The sequence below is a fragment of the Citrus clementina genome, unplaced genomic scaffold (genome assembly GCF_000493195.1).
Source record: "Citrus clementina cultivar Clemenules unplaced genomic scaffold, Citrus_clementina_v1.0 scaffold_5, whole genome shotgun sequence".
Classification (NCBI taxonomy): domain Eukaryota; kingdom Viridiplantae; phylum Streptophyta; class Magnoliopsida; order Sapindales; family Rutaceae; genus Citrus; species Citrus x clementina.
Genome location: NW_006262201.1, coordinates 17,794,416 through 17,817,659, shown reverse-complemented (window position 1 = coordinate 17,817,659; position 23,244 = coordinate 17,794,416). Strand labels below are relative to the sequence as shown.

The window sequence follows — 23,244 nt, the reverse complement described above, 5'->3', positions numbered from 1 at the left end:
TACTTTCGCAAAACTTTTAAAACATTTTTCTCGGGTTATACAACCCAAAACAGACTTTCCTTTAGTCTAAAACAGGGTACCAAACCAGATAAGAAATGATCAAAAGTTTTCTGATGCACAGGATCCTTAGAAAAGGCAAGTGCAGAGCATACTTCCTTAGGTTTTCAAAATGAACAAATTTAATTCTTTATTCTTTTTCTTTCTTAGGACTTCATTTGCAGAGAGAGAGAAGAGTTTTAGGGATGGAAGTTTGTAAGAAAAATTTACAAATATAATAAAATAAATATTATTCATTAAATATATTTTTTATTAATTTTATAATTAAAAATTATAATTCTTTAAATAAGGATAAAATTGTAATTAGAAACTATTTACTCCCAATCTAAGATAAAGTAAACACATAAATTGGATTCTGATCTCCATTCCATGCTTCCATTCCAGTGTAAGTAAACAACCTATTCCCACTCCACACTCCCAATCTTAGGATTCCCACTCTCAAAGATTCCCAATCCAATTCAAAAAGTAAACGCTACCTTATTTTCATGTTGAAGCAATCGGTGATGGAAAAAAGTTGCAAGTTGAACACTGACAGTGCCCTTAGTGCCCTACCTCTGTTTTTCCATTTGGAAACAAGCCTTAAAGTGGTGCTCATCCGGGTTCAAAATCCGGGTTTCAGAAACCCGAATTTTTCGGATTGAACTTGGACAAACCTGGACACGGACACGGACCCGGATTTTGCGGATAAGGAATTTTGAGGGTTGTACTACAAAAAAAGTTGCACGACATGGGGCTTATGGAAATTGGGCTTCAATTCTGACCCAACAAAGGCCTAATTTTTTTGAATGGGCAACCTGGACTTCACTATTTATGTCAAAAAAGAAATGCATGCCAATTCAAAATTAGAATTTTTAGGGCAAAGGAAAATTTATCATCAAACTGAAAACAGAGACAGGTTAGAACTAGTGTGATAGCTGAAAAACATTAGAGGCCAAGTCCCCTTATATGTTACGCGGCTACAGGCATGCGTGATGCCTCTACTCTCACCGCTACTCTAATCTTTATTTATTTTTGTTTTTATTTCTTTTTTTATTTTGTTTATCTGGGCTCATATTGCCCAACTTATGCTTTAGAATTTCAGTTTATTGAATTGTAAGTTTGTAAAATATTATATTTTTCCATTAATTTAGAATGAGTTATATATTTATCTCTATTGGGTTTATTGAATACGGTTATATATTTATCTCTATTGGGTTTAATGTGTAAGTTGCATATATTAACATGATAATGGGGAATGGACTTGACTCTTTAAGTGTCTGAACTTGAGGTTTGCTTCTTGTGGTTGTTTGTAATGACCTTTTAATGAAACTCCCAAAATTGGTCTGGCCTTGTATTTTTTGGTTCTCAGATAATAAATTAGCATGAATATTTACCATACATACCTATCTCTATTTGCCCGTTGAGGTTGGTATTTGGACTATGAGTGTAAATTGGACCAACCCTTGTGCTGTTTCCGCAAAGGTTAAGTAGGGTTAAAGAAATGCATTAATAATTTCGAGGACGTTACAGGTGTGGTTTGTTAATATGATTCTGGTCGGTTTGGTTATTCCTTTCTCTTTTTGTAACATGAGCTAATTACTTGATGAACTTTGTTTTTCTTTTCTATAAATATTTCTGGAAATGAAAATTTTTTGGAGGAAAATGAATGTCTTTATAGTTGGTTAGTACCCTGATTAAGTGTGAGTTGATATAGTTGTGTATACCACATCTGTGTGGTGTGGTATATTAAAATAGATTGTCTTTTGATTTTTTGGTTTGTGTGTGAAAATTTGCAGATATGAATCTAAATGTAAAGCTGGTTCTATAATACATTAACAAGAGGAGATAGAGGAGATGGATATAGTTGAATCCTTATTTGATATTCAAGTGCAAGATCCGCCAGAGGAGGATTTCTCTTCTATTGATTTGACATGGACCAAGTTTGGCACGGCTGAGCACCATGACGAAGTAGCACTAATTCCTTATGCACGAGTTGATTCGTTTATTATTGGAGAGTGCTCTAATGTAGAGTGCCCAACAAGGTTTCATATTGAGAGGGGAAGGAAAAGATCAAGGGGAAGCTTGAAAGAGTATAAGGACGATGAATATTTGGAATACAGGCTGTAAGTATCGTATTTGTAAAACGCACCGGTTACATTCCTATATTTAAAGAATACCATATTTCAATGCTGGAAGATGCATAAATTTTTTTCTCCCCCTCTCTATTTTCTGGGATTCGTAACTGTTCCAGTAGACATACCATAAATTGAGAAGTTTGAAGTGTTAGCATCTTTGCTCTGTATGTCACTTCAAAGTAGGTGGCATGACAACTTGGTAGAAACTTTGATTTTTGTTCACCATTTCTTGTTCATTTTTTCCACCAAAACATCTGAATGTGGCCTTCATTTTTAGTTAAGAGATTATCGACCATATATATGGTGTCAATTTTCACTGCTTTTGAGACTAAGAGTATAACTGGAATTTAGCAGCTTATAATGGATGAAAACACATTTAATTTAACCTTGCATTGTAACTCTCATTTTTTGTTGAAAATAGACCATGTGAGTACCTAAAAGTAGATGGATGTTAGTACACATGCTCAACAATTATTAATCCCTCAATTTAATATTTTCTGACATTTTTGTATTGGTGTTCATTTGGTCCTGAAAATTAGTACACACGCTCAACAAGTTTTAATCCCTTGATATTTTTGTATTATCTTTTAGGTATTGGTGCTCTTTTGGTCCTGAAAATTATGGGGAAGGTGGTGGTGTGTTACCTAGTCGAAAATATCGACTAAATACCCGAAATCGTGCTGCCCGACCTCAGTCCATGCGGGGCTGTACGTGCCATTTTGTAGTGAAGAGGCTGTATGCTCGTCCATCACTAGCACTCCTTATTTATAATGACAGGCGTCATGTCAACAAGTCAGGTTTTATCTGCCATGGGCCCCTTGACAGAGATGCTATTGGCCCTGGAGCCAAGAAAATTCCATATATTTGTAATGAAATTCAACAGCAAACTATGTCTATGATCTATCTTGGCATTCCTGAAGAGAGTGTGTTAGAGAAACACATTGAGGGAATTCAAAGATATTGTGGTTCTGATGCAAAAGTCAATAGCCTTGCTTCTCAGTATGTCCAAAAGCTTGGGATGATTATTAGGAGGTCTACCCATGAGTTGGATCTAGATGATCAAGCTAGCATACGATTGTGGGTTGATCGCAATAAGAAATCCATATTCTTTTATCAGGATTCATCGGAAACTGATCCTTTCATTCTTGGGATTCAAACAGAATGGCAGTTGCAACAGATGATCCGTTTTGGCCATCGCAGTCTCATTGCGGCTGATTCAACATTTGGCATAAAGCGACTTAAGGTATGCAATTTCTTACGTGGATATATGGTTAGCTTCAGAAGAATTTAGGTGGATGTTTAGTCCATGTTCTGTCTAATTTTGCAGTATCCTTTGTGCACACTTCTCGTTTTCGATTCAAGACAACACGCACTGCCAGTCGCATGGGTTGTCACACGTAGCTCTGCGAAGCCTGATGTGACTAAGTGGATGAAATCTCTGCTTGATCGAGGTCGGAGCATTGAACCTGGATGGAAAATCAGCGGGTTTCTGATTGATGATGCAGCAGCAGAGATTGATCCCATAAGGTAAGTCTTTTGCCATGGATTTCATTATGAATTGAGATTGTGCAATTTTCCATGCTCATGCTTGGTTTCACTTCTGTTTTAGGGAAATATTTTGTTGTCCTGTCCTGTTTTCCCTATGGCGTGTTCGTAGATCATGGCTGAGAAATATTGTTAAAAAATGCACCAATATCAAAATTCAGCGGGAAATTTTCAAGCGTCTAGGAAATATATTGTATAGCATATGGGATGGAGCTGATCCTTTTGTTAACTTGGAAGTATTAATTCAGGATTTTGTTGATCAAACTGCCTTTATAGAATATTTCAAGGCCTCCTGGATGCCTAAGCTTGGTTAGATCTCTCTCTCTCTCTCTCTCTCTCTCTCTCTCTCTCTTCCACACACACACTCACTCACAGATATAAACAGCTGTCTCACATGGGTATATGCTTTCTCATCTTGTTGAAATCGTCTTATACTTTACTATTTTTAATAGAAAATATTGCTATGTTTATCTTTTGAACAGCGATGTGGCTGTCAACTATGAGAGCTCTTCCACTTGCAAGTCAGGAGGCATCTGGTGCCATAGAGGCCTATCATGTGAAGCTGAAAACCAAATTGTTCGATGATTCACATCTTGGTGCACTCCAGAGAGTTGACTGGTTAGTACACAAGTTGACAACTGAGTTGCATTCTAGCTACTGGCTTGATCGATATGCAGATGAAAGTGATTCTTTCCAAAATGTTAAGGATGAATATATTGCATCTACATCATGGCATCGCGCAATGCAAATTCCCAATTCTGCTGTTACCTTGGATGATAAAGAGCATCTCTTTGCCAGGGTCTCAAGCCAGAAAGACAGCAGTCTGACACATCTAGTGTGGAATCCTGGATCAGAATTTGCTTTTTGTGATTGTGCATGGTCAATGCAAGGAAATATTTGCAAGCATGTCGTCAAAGTCAATATGATATGTGGAAACAATGAAGGATATCAGCCTTCCATGTCTTTTCAGTCACTTAGAGAGGTACTGATGAACTTGTGGAGAAAACCGATGGATGACTCAGTTGAGCTAGATCTGTCGGTTGCCTGGACCCACAACATGCTTGATCAAATTAAACAACTTGTTGAATTGAGCAGTTCAGATGATATAGGTGCGGTGGTTAATAATCTGCCTTTGAAATGGGTTTCCAAGAAAGGCAGGACATCTGTTGGTATACCATCATCAACTCTGGCTCTTCCTTCGAGTTCTAAGAGCTCCACTGTACATAAAAAGAACCGAAAACGAAAAAGATTATCAAGATTAAGATGATTGCGTAGCTGGAAGCTAAAGAACTGCTTCATAGATAACTTTGACATCTGATAATTGGATTTTGCTGATAGCATTATTTGATTTTGGCTCCAGCTTAGACCAGCTTAACTCGTTTCCTGGTAGAGCTTTAATCTCTCAATTTTTTGTTTTCTTGATTAGAATATACCAGACAACCACCAAAGATATATATTGATAAATGATATGGTTTCTTAATGGTTTGAAAAATGTAAAGATGCTATTGAAGAAATTGAAGACGCATCTAGGAATATGCTTTCTTGCATATTCATCTTTGGGCAAGTTCCTGTGTAGAGGCATCATCGAAAAGGTAGCAATCGAGATCTCCTCCACACTTTTAGATGGCTTTTACGAGCATTTAACTTTTCTTGTGCTCCCGTTCCCTGTGTTTATTTCTTTTGGCTATTCTTTCTTTCTCATCTGGAAAGCTCACAAATAGGAGTATGGGCAGAATTCATCTTATAATTGATCATTATATGATTATCATTTTGGAAAGGATTTGCGTACAGGATGTATATAAACATTTGAGATGATAATAGAATAATTTTTCATACATGCAGACCATTGTTCAGTGGAATTTCTTCTAATGTATTTGAAACATGTTAAAGTGTTATGGTCCATGTTCCATCAAAGGCATTGGAGAGGTAGGGTTTGAAATTTTTATAAACAGATATTTTTTTGTGTCATTAGGTTAATGTAGCTCATGTACTAAACAGATAATACAGTATATTGTATACTGTTTTTCATGTTGAGGTCATCGTGATAGGGTTTGAATCCTTGATCCCTCTAAGTGGATCGATCATGTACCAATTGCTTGAAGCCATTTTTATATGTTTCCTGTAATGTGACTTGAAATCAACCCGTTAACCCAAATTATCACTTTTTTTTCTTTTTCTTTTTCTTTTTTTGTTGGGCCATTTTGGTCAATTACAAGAGTTAAGTTTTCTCATGTTGTTTTTATGGGTTAATTTTGGGTTATCCCCATAAATTATTGTAAATTTTAATTTATCCTTCATTTTTAATTTTTTACTAGGAAGATAAAAGAATTTTCATTAGTGGCAGCTTTGGAAGGTATTTTAACAATTGTCATTTTATGAGCGTAAAATCCAAAATTAAGTGCTTTTATACCTCAGGCCTCAGCAATGGCATGCCATAATACTGTTTGAGTAATAAAAGAGCAAATTTAATATCAAGTTGATAAGAAATTTAATTTGTGGTTTCGTTTCCATGCGCGGGTGAATAAAACTGGATAAGCTCTTAGGATGCAATAATAACAAATAATATGAATAATGCGCTTTTTGAGATAAATACTGTAAGTAAATTGATGAATGAAATCAGTGTTTGGACGACTAGGCCTAATAACTCTTCAATCTTTATATTTTAAAAAATATCTCAACACAGTCTTAGCGTTAAATATGTTACAACTTTATTATTACTTTTTTCTTTCTTTTTACAATAACATCATTGCAATAATCTTCCTACCTTCTTGAGAATATTAAAAAAAAAGAAAATAATATTAATTTATCAAATTAGCATTAAAATAACATAAAAATTTATGGAAATTTTTATGTTATTATTTTACTTGGAGGATTAATTTTGGTAAAATTATTTTTTATATAATAACTATTAGTAAAATTGTTTCAAGGATATTAAACATTACTTTAAGTTAGTACATAAATTATTAGCAAGATTGTCATACGAGTATAAAAAATAGTAGTTCTCTCATATTGATATTTATTGGTTAATTTGCTAACTAAAATTTTTGTAGATAAATTAATTACGGCCAAGAATATTATTGTAAAAGAAAAGAAAAAGAAAAGATAAGAACGTAACTTATTTAATTATAAAGATATTTTGAGGTATTTTTTAAAATATAAAGATTAAATAGAGTGAAAATATAGAGAATAAATACAAATTGTTGAATGAAATTTTATGTTGTTGAATGAAAATTTTTCTTGAACCACGTATAAGTTAATCATGTTGTGCCAAGGGACTTGTATAAAAATAATTTACAGAAGAATTTGTAGGTAGTATTACACTAAACATATAACAAAAATGTTGAGGTGAGATTACTGTAATCCGTATTCAGTTTCTGCCCTTCTGGCAAGAAGATACTGAAGACAAACTCTGATTCGAAAGTGGGCCAGAATTTGACGCTCACCACAAGACTTCCAAGTGCACAAAGTGGCATTGAAGTGCAAAGTTTACCAATAGGAGTGAGGCAATCTCACCTTATCCACACTCCCACCACAATCTTCTATCACAATTCATCATCAAATCTCCATCATTTATCCACAACTCACAAACACAAAAGCAAATTAAGCCACCATTTTGTTCTCAACTTCGTGAACTTTGTAAAACAAAAAAAAAAATTTGCGCTGCAGCAGGAGCGATGGCAGCCATGAACTCTAGTGTACTCGCATGCAACTATGCCATTTCAGGCAGTGCTGGATCATCTGAGCTCAATGCAAAGATTGTTTCGGTTTCAACCCCGGCTGTGCATGGCCACAAAATGCCTGTGATCAGAGCTCAACAAGTTGATGTTTCAAAAGAATCAAGAGGAACTGATGGAAGGAGAGCTGCCATGGCTCTTCTAGCAGTTACCCTTTTCACCACAGCTACTGCTGCTGCTTCTTCTGCTAATGCTGGGGTCATCGATGAATACCTTGAGAGAAGCAAAGCCAACAAGGTTAATTTAATTTGTTTACTTAAAAATATTGAATGATCATCAATTTCTAGTAAGTTGATTCTCAACAATGAATGGATTTTTTTTCCAGGAATTGAATGACCAGAAGAGATTGGCAACAAGTGGTGCAAACTTTGCCAGAGCATACACTGTTCAATTTGGCACATGCAAGTTCCCTGAGAACTTCACAGGCTGCCAAGATCTTGCCAAGCAAAAGGTTTTTATCAGATTCAAACTCTATCCCTTCATTCGTTTGGTGTTGATTTGTGTTGAGTAATTTTATTTTATTTTCAATTTTATTTTTTTGCAGAAAGTGCCATTCATCTCGGATGATTTGGAATTGGAGTGCAAAGGGAAAGATAAATACAAGTGTGGTTCCAATGTTTTCTGGAAATGGTGAAGTGGGACAACTGATCTCTTTAAACATTTTATTTTACCCTCCCATGTATCTAAGTTTCCATTGAAGAAGCTTTACTTGTGCTTATTTGTGTGTTATATTTTTCTGCTCAGTATCTTTTTATATCCTCATCATGTTTTTGCCTTTTTGGAAGAAAATTGGGGTTAGTTATGTAAGCAAGAGCTAAATGGCTACACTTGTCACCTAGTTTCAATTTAAGGAAAAAAAAAAAATCTGTTTTCAGAAAGTTCCCAATGAGCTACATAAGGGGCTGGTAGGAGTTAAAAAATAGAACAAAATTCATCATTCTCTAATAAATTACAAGTTCTTCTTTCGTGTTACATTTTTCTGTATAAATTCTAACCAGATTCCAATAAGTTCATTTAAAGATCCTGAAACTGAATTTGTAGAATTGGCAATCAATTATAAAGAATCAATATAAACATAGCAAACTTGTTTAACAGAGAAACTAATCTGGTACCATAAACCTGTCTAAACCTGCATGTCCTAACTGCAGAAGAAATCACATCTTTCGCCAAAATTGTAAGCCTGCACTCAGCCGGAACTTTAACTAGCTTCATTGAACGTCTTGCTTAAACGACGTTCATGCGTATTGAACTCATTTCTACCCAAAGTTTAGTTCATATCGGAGTCCCAGGTTGCTGAAGCAGTTTCCATTCCTAAAATGCAATTCACTTGAACCCCAAAGTTCAAATCTTCCCTAGAAAACTCAAGAAAAAGAACACCAAGATGAACTTTTGTTTTGTAACTGGGGACATGGCAAAGGGAACACCTGACTGGTAAAACCTGAAACGAATTGACATTGCCATTTCGCCGATGGGGCTAGACCTAATAAACTAACATTTTTCATGCAGATCTCTTCAAATTGTGTACCTATAATGCCTGCCAGTACTGGGGCTTTTGTTGTATTTTCGCTGACCACATTAACAAAAGAAATACCCCTTATTTTAGGAAGAGCTTTGGGATCCCATCCTTCATCCGGATGGTCATTAGAACCTCGACTGATCCTTATAGGTATCTTGACTCTCTCCATTTTTATATTCCTTATGGTGATATTTTCAATATACCCGCCTCTACCTTTGTCGGTCTTTATACGAACCCCAGCTGCTGCATCCCAAACATGCAATTGATCTACAGTTACATTAAAAATCCCTCCAGACATCTCACTACCTATTCCAACTCCTGAACAAGTTGGGGTAGTGCCCGAAACTCTCCTCACTACGATGTTTGAACTTGGACGAGCCATTGCAATGCCATAATGGTCCCATCCGCTCTTCACAGCCACCAGATCATCCCCACTTTCAATGTAACAATCTTCAATACACACATTCGTGCTCGAGTCTGTATAATGTTTTGTATAGGTTTGTGAATTAGAAGCTTAAAAGGCAATACTGACCGAGAAAAAAAGGGAAAATAAAGAAAATGTGATAGAAAAGAGAGTATTGTCTACCTGGGTCTATACCATCAGTATTTGGTGCATTAAGAGGAGCCAGGATTGTCATCCCTTTGATAACAACATTCCTGAAACAAATGCAATGCTGCCCATTAGTGCTCAACTAGATGATTCATAAGTGTTATTTTCTGTTTCACATTAATGCTAAGTTGCTAATTGTTATGGCCCCTGCACAAGGATAAAAATGCTGCTAGGCTGGGGCAAAGTTCTATCTTCAAGGACACCAGGTGGGAGACAGAGTTGTACACTTTTCCTACTATTTTTTTTCTTAAAAGAAGGGTTAAAAAAAAGGTGGTCATTTGGATGAATTTATAAATTAGAAAGAACAAAATGTATTCAGCTTAATTTCAAATATTAAACAATAAACTTGAATACAACAGGCACTATTGAAGACATAAACAGATTAAAAGAAAATAAGATTGAAAACCAAAAATGTCGAACCTGCAGTAAACAGGGTGGATAGTCCAAAACGGAGAATTACGGAAGGTGAGATTAGAGATTAGGATATTGTTAGAGTTCATCAGTTCCACAAGATGGCCTCTTGTGTGCTTCAGTGTTCTGTTCCACCATAAATCCCACCACATCTGTCCTTGACCATCAATCGTTCCATTATATCCTGTAAACTTAATAACGATCTTATAAACTTAATAATTTCATGGATCCAAACAATAGTGTTGATTCTCAAGGACTAAAATAAGAATTAATAACAAAAGAAGCACACATGATATAATGATCCAATTAATATGTAATTGCCATTTTCTTTTCCATTCCCTTTTTAAATGACACCAAAAAATCAAAGTGACAATTCTCCTCTGTCCCTTCTCTTTTCATCTCCTTTCTACATTTTCCTTTCTCTCTAATCGATTTGAGTTCCCAAGGTATTCCCCCCAAGCCCAAAACAAATAAACTTTTACATATTCCAAGCATAATGCTCGTCATAAAAGGTAAAATAATATTTCTAGGGGATAAGTAAAACCATATCATTATTTTACAGTTTCAAAAATATACAGTGTGTGAAGAATTTTTCCTTCTACAACAACCTGGAAATAGAGAAGCATCAAAAGATCATTTATTGATGTAAAGAATCCATTAGTTCCATTATCAATAAAATAGTCCATTTAGTCATCCACAACATTCAAGATAAGCCTATTTTATTCTTCTTAATTCGCAAAAAATGTCCAACTAATTTTGGAATACCGGATCATAATATTAAAAGTTAGATATTATCAAAAGCAACCCACATCTTCTTTTTTCTTCTTTTGTGTACCTCCTTTTTCATTGTGAACGCACCATCAGACATAACTTATGCTTTCAACTATAATAATTACAAATAATGTGCTTAATATACCTGTTATAATGACATTGGTCAAATGATCCCCATGAATTAGGCTAATATGTCTCCCTCCTAATCTCTCCCTCCCTCTTCCATAAGAAGGCAAAGGATCTATGATAGGCCATTCATCCATGTCCTGTTAAAAATAGAAAGAAACAAATTAGAAACTAAACAAAACAAAATTATTTATAAGCTGAGCCATGGAACCATAAACATTTTCTTCTTTTGAACACAGGGAACCATAAACTTGATCACTTACATAATGATGGACAGCTAGTCACATAACCAAATCCTTTGTATGCATACATACAGACACACACACATTACATACACATTCATACTAAAGAATAGTAACAAATTTAATACATTATTATGGTGGGTCCCGCTAATTCGACCTTAAATATGAACACAAATAAAATCAGAGCACACCAACCTTCTATGTCTTTAAATTTAAAGAAAAAAAGTGGCAAAAAGGACAAAATGAGCATAAGAACCGTGACCAAACCAAATACACATTAAAATATTTGACGCCCCGTCAAATTAAATTCTTCATTTCACCTTTTCAAACCCTTTTCATCTCTCAAATTTCAAATAGACTAAAATATGCTGAAAAAAGAAAAAAGAAAAAAAGCTAACAAAATCCTATTGTCATCCATTCACATCATCACTTTGACGTTTCATTACGAGTTTAACGTTTCATATTTTCGGTCATCTCATTCATATTTGTATCTTATTATATAATCACTCAAAATAATAAATTAATAATAATGATGATAAAAAAAGAAAGAGAGAGAGATTATTTTAATACCTGAGAGCCTAAAATGACAGCGCCTTTTTCAAGAAACAGCGTGAAGTTACTGGTGAGATTGAAGCTTCCGGTGAGCCACAAGCCTTCCGGAACGTTCAACTGGGCCCCACCTTTGTCGCCGAAGCCTTGCATGTACCGAACCGCTTTCCGGAACGCTTCTGTATTCGACGTCGTCCCGTCTCCAACTCCTCCGAAATCCTTTATCGACATCACGACTTTTCTCTCCGGCAAGTACTGATCCCCCAGCAACCCGGCGGCACACGAGTCCGGGTCGAATATCGCTCCATCGGCTCCCGAGAAACCGACCCGTTTGGGCGACAAAACGGACTTCTTTGTGATTTGTAAGGAGAGGATTGTTATGAGAGTGACGATTAGCACAAGTGTCGCCCATGATGGCCGGCTGAAATTCCCCTTCAGCTTTTCTGATTTCATTGCCTTTTCTTTTTGCATGCATGTAAGATGTAACAAAACAAAACAATAATAATAATAAGTACCGAAAAATAAGTATTATTTTCTATTTTTATTTTTATTTAGTTTTTGCATGCACGAGAAGGAAAATAAGAAGATATGATCAAGAAATAGAAATTAAAAATTTTCGATGGTGTAGCTGAGAGAGAATGGTAGTTGTTCTGTTTCTTAATTTAATTAAGGAAACGTGAAGGAGAAGAATTGGAAAGAAGGTGAATGGGTAGATGCGTTCTGCGCTTACCCGCGTACTTTAGCATGCAGTTGAAAACGTGTGACGTGTCTCTCCGGTTCGGACACTACAAGGGGAAACTTCGATCCAGCTTGTACGTGACTGGAAGGGGGTTCTGATTAGTGTGAGGCCAGTTGTATTCTTGTCCGGCATAAGTCCCTACAGTTTATTGACACGTACGCAGGGTCTTGTTGAATTGGGCTACGTGGCGATAGATTGTTGCTTTTGCAAGTTCGTGTTTTTGTACAGGAAGGCGACGGAAAGAGCCGATATTCACGGGACGGGACCCGTCGAAAATTATTTCTTTTTGGTAGAGGTTATTAGTTTTATGAGTTTCTATTGCGTGTCGAGCATGCATTGAGATTGCTATGCAGATGAAGAACACGTGGAGGCGATGATTTGCGTGTGGGATCCGCGGCCAATTAAGATAACTGTTTTCTAGTCTTAAAGCTTGTAGTGCGCTTGATGATTCCCATTTCCCAGCGGTTGTAAGCCAAATCTTATTTTGTGGGCCATGATGGCTTTTTGGAGTATGGAGCCCCCAACAACGTTCCGGTTGTCTTTCCTTCCCTGTTTTTTATTCTTCATAACTTATTTTTGAGTTATCATAATTTCACTATTTTAAGAATTATAAAATATCAAATCATTATAATATTTTCTATCACTTTATTATTGTGATTTTATAAAATTTTTTATTTTATTATATTTTTGTTAGGGCCGTTGGTTGATCAACTAGTTGACTAGTAAACTATAATTTTATTCTTTATAATAAAATGCATAAATAGAGACATTAAATAATAGACATAAGATTGTTGTTATATCCTTAAATTATTAAATAATAGTTTTAACTATGAATTTATGAATACCACTAAATTTATTACAACTATAAAAATAGTAAAGTACAAATGCTACTAAATATTTTTGTTAAAAAAAAGCTAAAAAAACTTAAATATGGAAGTGTTGATTGCGTAGATAAACTTTAATTTTTTTTAAGAATAGATTGTGTAATTTTTAAAAAAAATATCTAGAGGTATTTTTATCAATTTTTTACTTTTATAGCTATAATAAATTCAAGGTTATTTATCAATTCATGGTTAAAATTATTATTTAATAATTTAAGGACATAACATAATTTTTTTGTCTACTATTTGACACTCTATTTGTGTATTTTACAGTAAAGGGTAAGATTAATATTTTACTAGTCAACTAACTGGTCAACTAATGATTTTAATAAAAAAGTTTCATTTTACAAAATTATAGTAGTAAAATAATAAGGAACAATATTTCTTGTAGTCATTTGATATTTTACAATTTTTAAAATAGTGAAATGATTATAACCATTTATTTTTATTTTTTTATTCTTCATAATTTATTTGTTTATTATTATCATTGTATGATTCTCATTTTATTTTAACTTTTACCTAGTAACTGTAAATCGAAACTTTAGGTTAAATTTTACGTTTAAATATAAATACAATATTCCCTTCAAATGAAAACAAGTGAATAGTGAGCGGGGACGTTGACCCCTAACTGCTGCAAGGCTATCTCTTCCCATGCCGCTGCTATCTCTCCAACCACCACCTTTCTTTCATTTTTTTTCTCATCGAACTATAGCGAATCAAGACACATCGTCACTGCCACCACATTCAGAATTTTCAGATCCACTTGTCGTCTTGTCCATAACCTTCCACAAGTTGCTACCACGGGAGTTCACCGCCACCACCACCGCTCCAGCGTCCTCTTATCTCTCAACTTTCAAGCTTATCAACTCACCGCCGACATTGATCCGCCACCTCGCCAAGCCTTCAGGCTCCCGGAAGCTACAACATCGCCAAGCCTCCACCGCACCAACAGCCACAAAATTTCCCGTTGCTTGATGCTCGCTCCTCTGCTCCGCAGAACCAGTATCATGACACCATCACCAACCATCGGCGTTCTCCAGCTATGGCAAGCCGGCAATCTTTCATGATTTTGTTTTTACCTCTTATTACTTACAACGGCTGTTGAGTTAGGGCTTGGGATATTTTCCTCCAGTTAAGTTAGGCATTTTGAAATTTCTATTGGTTGGCTACGTTTAGCTTGTGCAACTCCAGACATATGTATGATTATAAGTTTAGTTGAATTAGATGCCGTATTATATTTATCGTTTAGTTGGTAAAGTAAATTGCTTGCTACTATTTCTTTTTAAATTTTTATGACTTAGATTTGGTATGTTTTTTAATTTAAGTTACATAAATTTTATTTTATGAAAATGATTCTGTTTGTTTTGTTATCTTTCATTTATTTTTGTCATTTAGTTGGGGCAAAATGGTAACTTTATATTCAAGGGCAAACTTATCATTTCATTAATATTATTAACAGAGTTAAGACGACAGTGAACAACTGAAATATTATGTAAACTTTAAATGGATTTCTGAAAGAAAAAAAAAGATTTGTGCTCTTTTGAAAAAATCCAAAACATCATGTGCTCATGAATCATTGCCTAATAAATTTATTCATAGAAAATGTTAATTTACAAATTAACTTTAAAAATAAAGTAAGAATCTAATGTAATTTTTTTATCGTTTCACTTTTATGATTAATATGGTAAATTAATTTCTAAGTATTAGTAAGATTATAATTAAAACATATTAGTAAGATTATAATTATTAGCAATAATTATTAAACATTACTTTAATTTAGCAAGTGTTGATATTTTTAAAAATTAGAATATTGATAACAGTTCATTCAGACTAATAATTATTGGTTAATTTTTAATTAATTTTTTCATTTATTAATAATTAATATCACCAAAATTATAGTAAGGATATTATTGTATAAGAAAGGAAAAAAAAAATAAGAGCAAGAGGGTTACCCATTCAATTGCAAGTGTATCTTGAGACACTTTTCAATATATAGGGAGTAAACGGCTACCTAACTTAAAGGGTTAGGATATTTGTATCCCATTATTTCCGTAAATCCACCCACTTTCAAAATATATTTACAATAAATTCACATTATTTCTAACAAATACAAATCAACACAAATATTTTTATAATTAATCAATTAAATCATTCTCATATTTTTTTTCTCGCTTAGGCTTTTTCCAAACTTTTTTTACGATTGAGGTTGGTTTGATATAAAATGAATCAATTCTCCAAAGAAATATGTGTTCGTATATTTAATACTTTAGGTACTTAATTTTGTGACTGATAATCTAACTCTTGAAACGGTGCCTAATAATTTTTAATATTTAATATGTAAATGACATAAATTTTACAGCTTAATAATTTACATGAGTATTGTCTCATAATGACATTAAGTTACCTTAATTAAATGTTAATAATCATACTAATAAAGTAGAATTGACCATTTAGAAACAATTAATTTTGTATAAAATTAAAAAAAAATTGAAAGTAAAGTAAATTTTTGTTTCTTTACATTTAAGGGTAAAATAGTCAATTTAATTATACGTTAAAACAATCTTAATAGTCAAATATAATAAACAACTCTAAATCACAAAAACAAAATCAAAATATCACAAAGAAACTAAATTAAGATATATCTAGTTGATTAATTCTTCAAAATTCTTCTTTATTTGAAATTTTTAAAAATAATGTGCACTTAAAAATTTTATAATTATTTTTTAAAAGTAGAGTAGATTTACAGAATTTACCAAGTGGACATATCACTACCCTAACCTAAAATATAAGCGAGCATTTAACCTTTAAATATTTACTATGGGATTGCATGATATGAATAGTTGAACTTTTATATAATTAATATTTAAATTTAAATAATAACCTCACCCAATAAAAAATAAATAAATTTTAAAATATTGTTCTCTTGAGACTCTAGGATTTTTGTTCGGTGAGAAAGAGATGACATAATCATAAAAAATATAAAAATTGTTAAAATTACAATGATATTTTTATTAAGGCGTATACAGTTTTTGCTTTATTTGTCTGCTGCATTTATCTGTCCATAATTGGCATATAACTATTTGCATTATCGACTTGCATGGGTTAATATGAGCCTATGCTATTTCTCTGTATCAATGCTCGTTCTGAACGTGAGGACCAACATATCTTAAATGAGTTACAATGTGTCATGTTTCTTTACTTGTAACGAGACTTTTAAACGAGACTTTTCTTAATGTTTCTATTTATTTTGATGAATCGATCGTTTTGGTTTGAAACGGAGAAATATGCTTAATGATTTGCTTGCCTTGTAATTTAATAATTCGCCTGCTTTTATTCTGATAATTCGCTCTCGCTCTGTATTGAGAGTACTGCGGTAGTTCAATTGCTTCTTTCCTAAAAAACGTTTTGGAGCTTCGGCCGGATTGAGACTCTGATAGTTCAATGGCTAGTTTTCTTTCTTTCTTTCTTTTTTTTTTTAAATTTCTTTTGGATTATAATTATGAAAATTTTCCTTTGACTTGAGAAACTTGTTTATGAACAGGGGTTGGCAAAAAAAAACTTGAGCACGTACAAATTGTACGGCACAATAGAGATAAATAAAAGATAACAAGCGATTGGTACTGAGTAATTTGTTTGCTGAATAATTTTTAATTTTAATTGGACAACGGATAATTTTTATTTTTCATTGAACAACAGAAGAAAAAAATATTAAAGAGAAATAGGAGCTAATAAAGTATGTTTATATAGAAAGAAAGAAATCATGTTCCACATGAAAAAGGATGAGAAACAGGAATATGGTAAACCGAATCATATGCGAACACCTTCATCGGATGGTGAAGCAAGTAATTTTAGTTTCCCCAAATATTTTATCATTATTTTTTTATATAATTTGTATTGAATATTATCAATGAAATATATTTCAGTTTTCGAACTCACATATACAAGTGCACTTTTAATAGCAAAAGGATTAAAAAATAGTGATAATAAGATTAAGTATGTTATCTTTGTTGAGCTTTTTTTTTTTTCAATAATATATTCATTGAGTAATTTCATGAATTGTATGTGTTAAATATATAAAAATTGACTTTCAAGAGCGTATGATAAAACGTGATTACACTAACATATAAATTAAAATTATTAGTGTCAATATTTATGAAGTATGAACCATCATTAAAGAAGAAAGAATAAAGTAAATTTTAATGTATTCAAAATTAGAAAATTATTATTTTCCTTTTTAGTAATTGTCGTGGATAAAATTATAACCAAAAAATAATAATAAAAAAAGCTGCAAGCAAAAGCGACACTATTCTTGAAATTGAAAATTGTAAAATTTGGATCTTCCAATCATGTGTTTAGTTGGAAGAAATGATAGGAGATGAGAAGAATGGAAATGGATAAAAAAAGAGAATCAATCTTATTTTTGTTATTTGGCTAGATGTGAAATTCATCTTTTTCTCTTTATTTCTTTCTCTTCTCCCATTTTCCTCTCCTCAAGTCCACCAAACAGCGAAGCATTTTAGAGTATACCAAACCTACTATATCTAATTAATATCATATAATATACCTATGATATGTATAATTTAATAAAATATAATATTAATTACAAAGTAATTTTTTGAAAAAAATGTATATACAACATATACACATTAATTAGATGTAGTAACTTTATGAAGAATGAAGAAATTAATGTGAGGGATTAAAAATAATAAATAAAAATAAAAATAGCTCGCCCATTTCTCTCTACTCTCCTTGCCTTCATACTCAGCCCTCATTACTGCCAGATATTGGCCACTTGCTTCACCGGAATCTCGCCAATGTCTAGAAATTGAACACTGCTAGATGCCATAGGCCAAAACCACGGCCGCTGTTGGTAAATCTTCGTATCAAACCTCTTTAATTAATTTTGTCAATAGAATTTTACAATTGTATAAATTTAATTTATGTCCATTCCTGTTAATTCATTCTAAAATTGTTGCTCAATAATTAACAATAACTCTTACGGAGAGGAGTGCAAGTCCAAATGTGAATTTGGATAGAATATCTACACTACTGAACTAATATTGTAATATCTCATATCACTAGTGAGTGAGCTCGTGGACTAAGTAGACATGTTTTTGAGTTATGAAACCCAATAATAAAATTGTGGGACTATATGCCCAAAGAAAACAATATCTACTTAATTATTGGGCCTAAACTATTACATTTAGTATCAGAGCTAACTCACTACCTGATGTATGGATAGATGGATTTACCAATATGGTATCGTTTCATTCTATTTCCAATGGCCTTCATGAGGATGTGAGGTTCTCAAGGGAAAATATGTAATATCCGATATTACTAGCGAATGACTTCCTAAACTAATTTGTAAGTCATAGACTCTCCTAACTAAGTAGATGCATTTTGAGTTGTAAAACCAATAACAAAATTGTAACGAGCTGTGTACCCAAATCGAACAACATCTATTTTGTTGTTGGGCTTAGGCATATTCTCTCATTCCTATCGGTATCTACTTGGTGCAATTAGAAATATTGCACCACATTCTCCCATTCCTATCTATATCTTTTTAGTTGTTGAGGTCGGGCAATTACAAATATGATGCAACAAGATTTTGTTTAAATTTGATTGCTATCTGTTTAGTTTTAGGAAACAAAAGAAGGGCTCGAAGTTCTTGGAACTAAATTTGCTCGATCGTCATATGATTGCAATTAGTTTAGAGAAGTTCATGCTTAGCGTGCGATTATCAGATGATCTAGAGCTTGTGTAGAACTTAAGCAGAAGCCTTGTATTGAACATACAGAGATGCCTTACCTATGCAATTGGAAGTAATGTCAAAGAGTTAAAACTTATAGTTAATTGTACTTGTGGGAATTACTATTTGTCTCAATTAGTTTTCTATGTGAAATCAATTGTTGCACTAGAATTACATTATTGTAAACTGGAGTCGCCTAGAATTAGCGTGACTTTTTCTTCTTTGAGGTATGAAGCTGATCAAGTATTTAAGGATCTAGCGGCTAGGTATGAATCTTTTCTATGTCAAGGATTGAGAAGCCTATAGTTATTGTTGGGGGTTGTTTGTTAAATATTTAATTTCAAACCATTTCTAAAATTTATTTGTTTGTGTTTTTGTAACTTATGTTTGATTTTAATACATTTACATCTGAATAGAAAATGTAAATTTTTAGGAAAATGTATAAATGAAAAGTAAAAATTATTTTCCAAAATATCTTTATAAAAATATATTTATTTTCGAAACTATAAAATTTAGTCCTTTTTTATTTTAGTCTTTAAGGACATATATGTCAAATAATTGAAGAATATAAATGTCAAATAATTATGTTTAAGATTTTTTTATTTATAAAAACAAACAAAAAAACCACTTGTATTCAGATAATAAAAAAAAAAATTCAAATATTCGTACTTAGGCCTACTACACTATCCCGCATCAGTGTATCCTATTGGAAGAATCTGAAAAAATTAAAATTAGGCCAGCTTTTGATACGGATAAGTGGTTTTGCTACCAAATTTCTCAAATTCCGTTCCTAGAGTACTTAAGAGAATATTGATTTACGAAGTTAAGAAGTATTAAGATTTCAGGTTGCTGTATTAAGGCTTATGTGCAAAAGCAATGACACGTTGGATGAGTTCAAACTTGAAAATAAAAATTTTAAACACATTTTAATATATTAGGCTTTGTCTGAAACTATATCGTTTTTTCAGATCTGATAATATTGACAATCAATAGAACCTGAAATTGATTGGACTTCTTGCACAGTTCAATAGTTGTCCCAAAGTGTTAAACTTGCAATGTAGTCACGAGGTTATGCCTTCCAAACTCTTACATGAAATTTTCTATCTTTTTCTAGTAAATGATTGCAATACATTACCTAATTTTATTTTTTTCAAATTTTTTTCCTGAAGGCTGTGACTATACCAAGAGAATTGCGTGAAATCTTATGGCCCCTATTAGCTTATGGCGAGCATGTGTGCTTTTTTGGTTTATCTTGCTGAAATGAGGCTCTTTTTTTTTTTTTTTTTTTTTGGCTCCCTTTCAAATGGCAACTCCTTTCTAACTATGAACAATTTAAGCTATGAATGATTACTATCATATAATGCTCTCTCTCTTTTTCTTTTTTTAAATCAACTTATTTGATATGTAGACACCTTATCCTCTTTTGTAATTGCTTTAATTTTTAGTAAACTCTTCATTTTACCCGTTCTTTCGTCACTTGACAAGCATGGAGTAGCCTTTGAATTTCTCAATATAAACATAACTAATCAATTTAAGAAAGCGCAGTATCCAACTTTTATGAATTGGTGGTAATTTTATGCGAGCAAATGAGGAATTTTTTGAGAAGTTTGTGCTGTAGAGAAAAGGTAAAACATAAATGTAGATATACTTGAACAGGTTTGTTTTATTAATAAAAGTGATTCCTCTCAGGATTTAATATGAAACTTTTACAAATTTGTGATAATTTTAAATTAATAATGGAAGAATTTTTTTTGGGGGAATTTACGCTGTTGACTAAAGGTTGAATACAAACATGTAAGGTTTATGCAATGAATAGAAGTGAACATAGAATTGCTGCAGTACGTAGCGTGTTTTATCCTTTGAAGGGTTCCGCTAAATATAAGAATGCCCAAGCTTTATGTTGATGATAAGATATGGATTCATTTGTCACGGAAAATAATATACTTGAAGAGATGCTGTATCAATTTTTTGTGTATGAAATCTTTTATGTCACGCAAGTTTTTCCTTGATAAGATCTTCCACAAATTTTCTACTTAAAAATGCCTTTATCGTTAATTAGCCATGTAATGTTAATGGATTGTCATTAGTATCTTCATGAGACAGAGGTAAAATCTTCACTAAACTCTTAGCATCATTGAAACATGTGTTGTAAAAGCAAGAATGTTCATAGTATATTGTTAATCTATTAATGTAAACTTTTCATAGAAAATATATTGTCAGTGTAGTACTATATTCAGCATCGTCTTCAGACATTATTTTTTTCTTTTTTGCCTTTTTCTTTGGCAGTTGGATTCCTAGAGAGCATGTTTGTTTTTATCCCTGGTATAAAAAATAGATGTTGCTTATTGCCTTTATATGAAGGAGAGACTCCTTATTGTTGTTGATGCCTTCCTCTCTCATGTTGGTAGCATTGCATGAAGGAAATTAAGATTGAGCACTCGAGTGAATGTCCAAGAACAGCATGTATTGAGACACAATGTATTTATTCTTCCGAGGAAGGACAGATCTTGCAAAAGATTGATGATCTTTCGAGATCGTTGGATGAGCCCGATGATAGTAACGAAGCCGATGTTACTGATGATTCTGATGCTAGCAACGATTCTTATAATAACAACTTGCCAAAATTTATTAATTTTATTTGAGCCTATATTTGCTATTTGGGTATTTTGGGATTGTGGTAGCCTTATTGGATTCTCTTGTAATGTTTCATTAGTCCAATGTTCATAGCTTCTAATGAACCAATTAAAGGGTATTGCTATTAAACTAACATTTCAATACAAAGTGTTGATTTATGACTTGTGTGTGGATTGTACATGGAACTTCTTGAAGCTACCAAAACTAAAAATTTAGTTCACTGATGAAAAAATTGATACAATATTGTTTCTTGCTTGATTAGATTACATGGTGATTAGGATAATATATACAATGATGATAAGAAATTCTCGTAACAGTTCTAAGGCTTGACATGAGTGAATTTTTTTTTTTTTTTTTTTGGTTTGAACCACGAGATGGTCCTGAGTGGGCCCCAACTGTGGGAGGCACCTTTAAGCCCGTACCACAACTCAGACTAATCCCCGCTCGCACCGGGTCGGCCCATAAGGGGTAAAGTGCTGGCCAAAGTGGTGACTCCATACGAGAGCGGGACTTGAACCTCTGACCTCTCTTAAGGAGTGAGAGTGCCGAACCACTCACACCAACCAACTTTGGTTTGACATGAGTGAATTTCCTATTGATTGTATTATAAAATATGGAAGGCTAGAGAGATTCTTACCAAAATTATCATGAAGTTATTGTTCTGCTATCAATCAAATACTTGGCCGTTATAAATGATTCTGGAACTTGATATGTCGTTGGCTTGCACTTTCCTTCCATAGGTTCTGAATGTTTGATTGTTGCTAAAATTCATCCTGTGTATGAATCTCATCTGCCCCCCTCAAACTAGGATCGGTCATGGGGTGAGTTCCAAGTTTGTGCCTAAATTTTAGGAAGAGTTTCTTACACAGAGGCTTTGTAAATATGTCAGCAATTTGAGATAGAGAAGGAGTGTATCTTGTGTCAAGCAATCCTTGTGTGCCTTTCTCACGAACAACATGGTAGTCAATCTCGACGTGCTTAGTGCAGGAATGAAATACTGGATTTTTAGACATGTCTAGAGCACTCTTATTGTCACATATAAGTGCTGGTGTTGCTACAAGCTAGATGCCAATGTCTTTCAATAAATATGTGAGCCAGGTGAGTTCTACTGTTGTAGAAGCCATGCAACGATATTCAGCTTCGGCACTAGAACGAGCAACTGTGGCCTGTTTTTTTGAACTCCAACTAATGCAGTTTGCGCCTAGGTAGATGCAGAATCCGCTTGTGCTTCGACGAGTGAGAGTACAGCCAGCCCAATCTGAATATGAAAAACCATACAACTTTAGCGAGGTTTGTTTTAAATAACGAAGACTAAAATTAAGAGTGCCTTTGAGATAGCGCAATATGCGTTTGACAGAACGAAGATCGGCTTTGGTTGGTTATTGGAACTTATGGCAGACACGATTCACATCATGTGTAATATCGGATCTAGTGAAAGTAAGGTATTGTAGACTTCCCACAATTTGGTGATACTCTGTAGTGTCAACGGGTTCATTATCATCAAATTTTGGTACTTCTTTCATAGTCATAGGAGTAGTAATGGAGGTGCTATCTTGTATCTTAGTC

The 23,244-nt window shown here is 33.3% G+C and overlaps 3 protein-coding genes across 6 annotated transcripts; 2 read left to right on the top strand and 1 right to left on the bottom strand.

The window, feature by feature from the left end:
- The first annotated feature begins 906 nt into the window (after positions 1 to 906).
- LOC18041632 lies at positions 907 to 5,493 on the top strand. 4 transcript variants are annotated; one of them, XM_024184167.1, is made up of 6 exons: positions 907 to 952; positions 1,833 to 2,159; positions 2,763 to 3,414; positions 3,499 to 3,698; positions 3,781 to 4,025; positions 4,199 to 5,493. In XM_024184167.1, the coding sequence occupies exons 2-6, from the start codon at positions 1,891 to 1,893 to the stop codon at positions 4,981 to 4,983; spliced, it is 2,151 nt and encodes a 716-aa protein (XP_024039935.1). In that variant the 5' UTR covers positions 907 to 952; positions 1,833 to 1,890; the 3' UTR covers positions 4,984 to 5,493. The 4 variants fall into 4 exon arrangements, with proteins under 4 accessions (XP_024039935.1, XP_024039933.1, XP_024039934.1 ...); XM_024184165.1 differs by having other exon boundaries at positions 918 to 1,019; XM_024184166.1 differs by having other exon boundaries at positions 918 to 1,025.
- A 1,612-nt stretch (positions 5,494 to 7,105) lies between these two features.
- Positions 7,106 to 8,208, top strand: LOC18041631 (photosystem I reaction center subunit N, chloroplastic). The gene is made up of 3 exons (XM_006432150.2): positions 7,106 to 7,687; positions 7,776 to 7,901; positions 7,995 to 8,208. Exons 1-3 carry the CDS (start codon positions 7,391 to 7,393, stop codon positions 8,082 to 8,084), a joined length of 513 nt encoding a protein of 170 aa, XP_006432213.1. The 5' UTR covers positions 7,106 to 7,390; the 3' UTR covers positions 8,085 to 8,208.
- A 190-nt stretch (positions 8,209 to 8,398) lies between these two features.
- On the bottom strand, positions 8,399 to 12,317 carry LOC18041545 (probable polygalacturonase). The gene is made up of 5 exons (XM_006432149.2): positions 11,697 to 12,317; positions 10,904 to 11,024; positions 9,997 to 10,171; positions 9,553 to 9,623; positions 8,399 to 9,443 (listed from the first exon to the last, which is right to left on the bottom strand). The coding sequence occupies exons 1-5, from the start codon at positions 12,144 to 12,146 to the stop codon at positions 8,812 to 8,814; spliced, it is 1,449 nt and encodes a 482-aa protein (XP_006432212.2). The 5' UTR covers positions 12,147 to 12,317; the 3' UTR covers positions 8,399 to 8,811.
- Between the last annotated feature and the right edge of the window lie 10,927 nt (positions 12,318 to 23,244).

Coding starts and splice junctions, on each gene's coding strand:
- LOC18041632 (XM_024184167.1), top strand. CDS start 1,891: ATGGATATAGTTGAATCCTTATTTGATATTCAAGTGCAAGATCCGCCA. Junction 3,699..3,780: donor GCAGAGATTGATCCCATAAG/GTAAGTCTTTTG, acceptor CTTCTGTTTTAG/GGAAATATTTTGTTGTCCTG. Junction 4,026..4,198: donor CTCCTGGATGCCTAAGCTTG/GTTAGATCTCTC, acceptor TCTTTTGAACAG/CGATGTGGCTGTCAACTATG.
- LOC18041631 (XM_006432150.2), top strand. CDS start 7,391: ATGGCAGCCATGAACTCTAGTGTACTCGCATGCAACTATGCCATTTCA. Junction 7,688..7,775: donor AGAGAAGCAAAGCCAACAAG/GTTAATTTAATT, acceptor TTTTTTTTCCAG/GAATTGAATGACCAGAAGAG. Junction 7,902..7,994: donor AAGATCTTGCCAAGCAAAAG/GTTTTTATCAGA, acceptor ATTTTTTTGCAG/AAAGTGCCATTCATCTCGGA.
- LOC18041545 (XM_006432149.2), bottom strand. CDS start 12,146: ATGCAAAAAGAAAAGGCAATGAAATCAGAAAAGCTGAAGGGGAATTTC. Junction 10,172..10,903: donor GACCAATGTCATTATAACAG/GTATATTAAGCA, acceptor TTAAGTTTACAG/GATATAATGGAACGATTGAT. Junction 9,624..9,996: donor ATCCACCCTGTTTACTGCAG/GTTCGACATTTT, acceptor CATTTGTTTCAG/GAATGTTGTTATCAAAGGGA.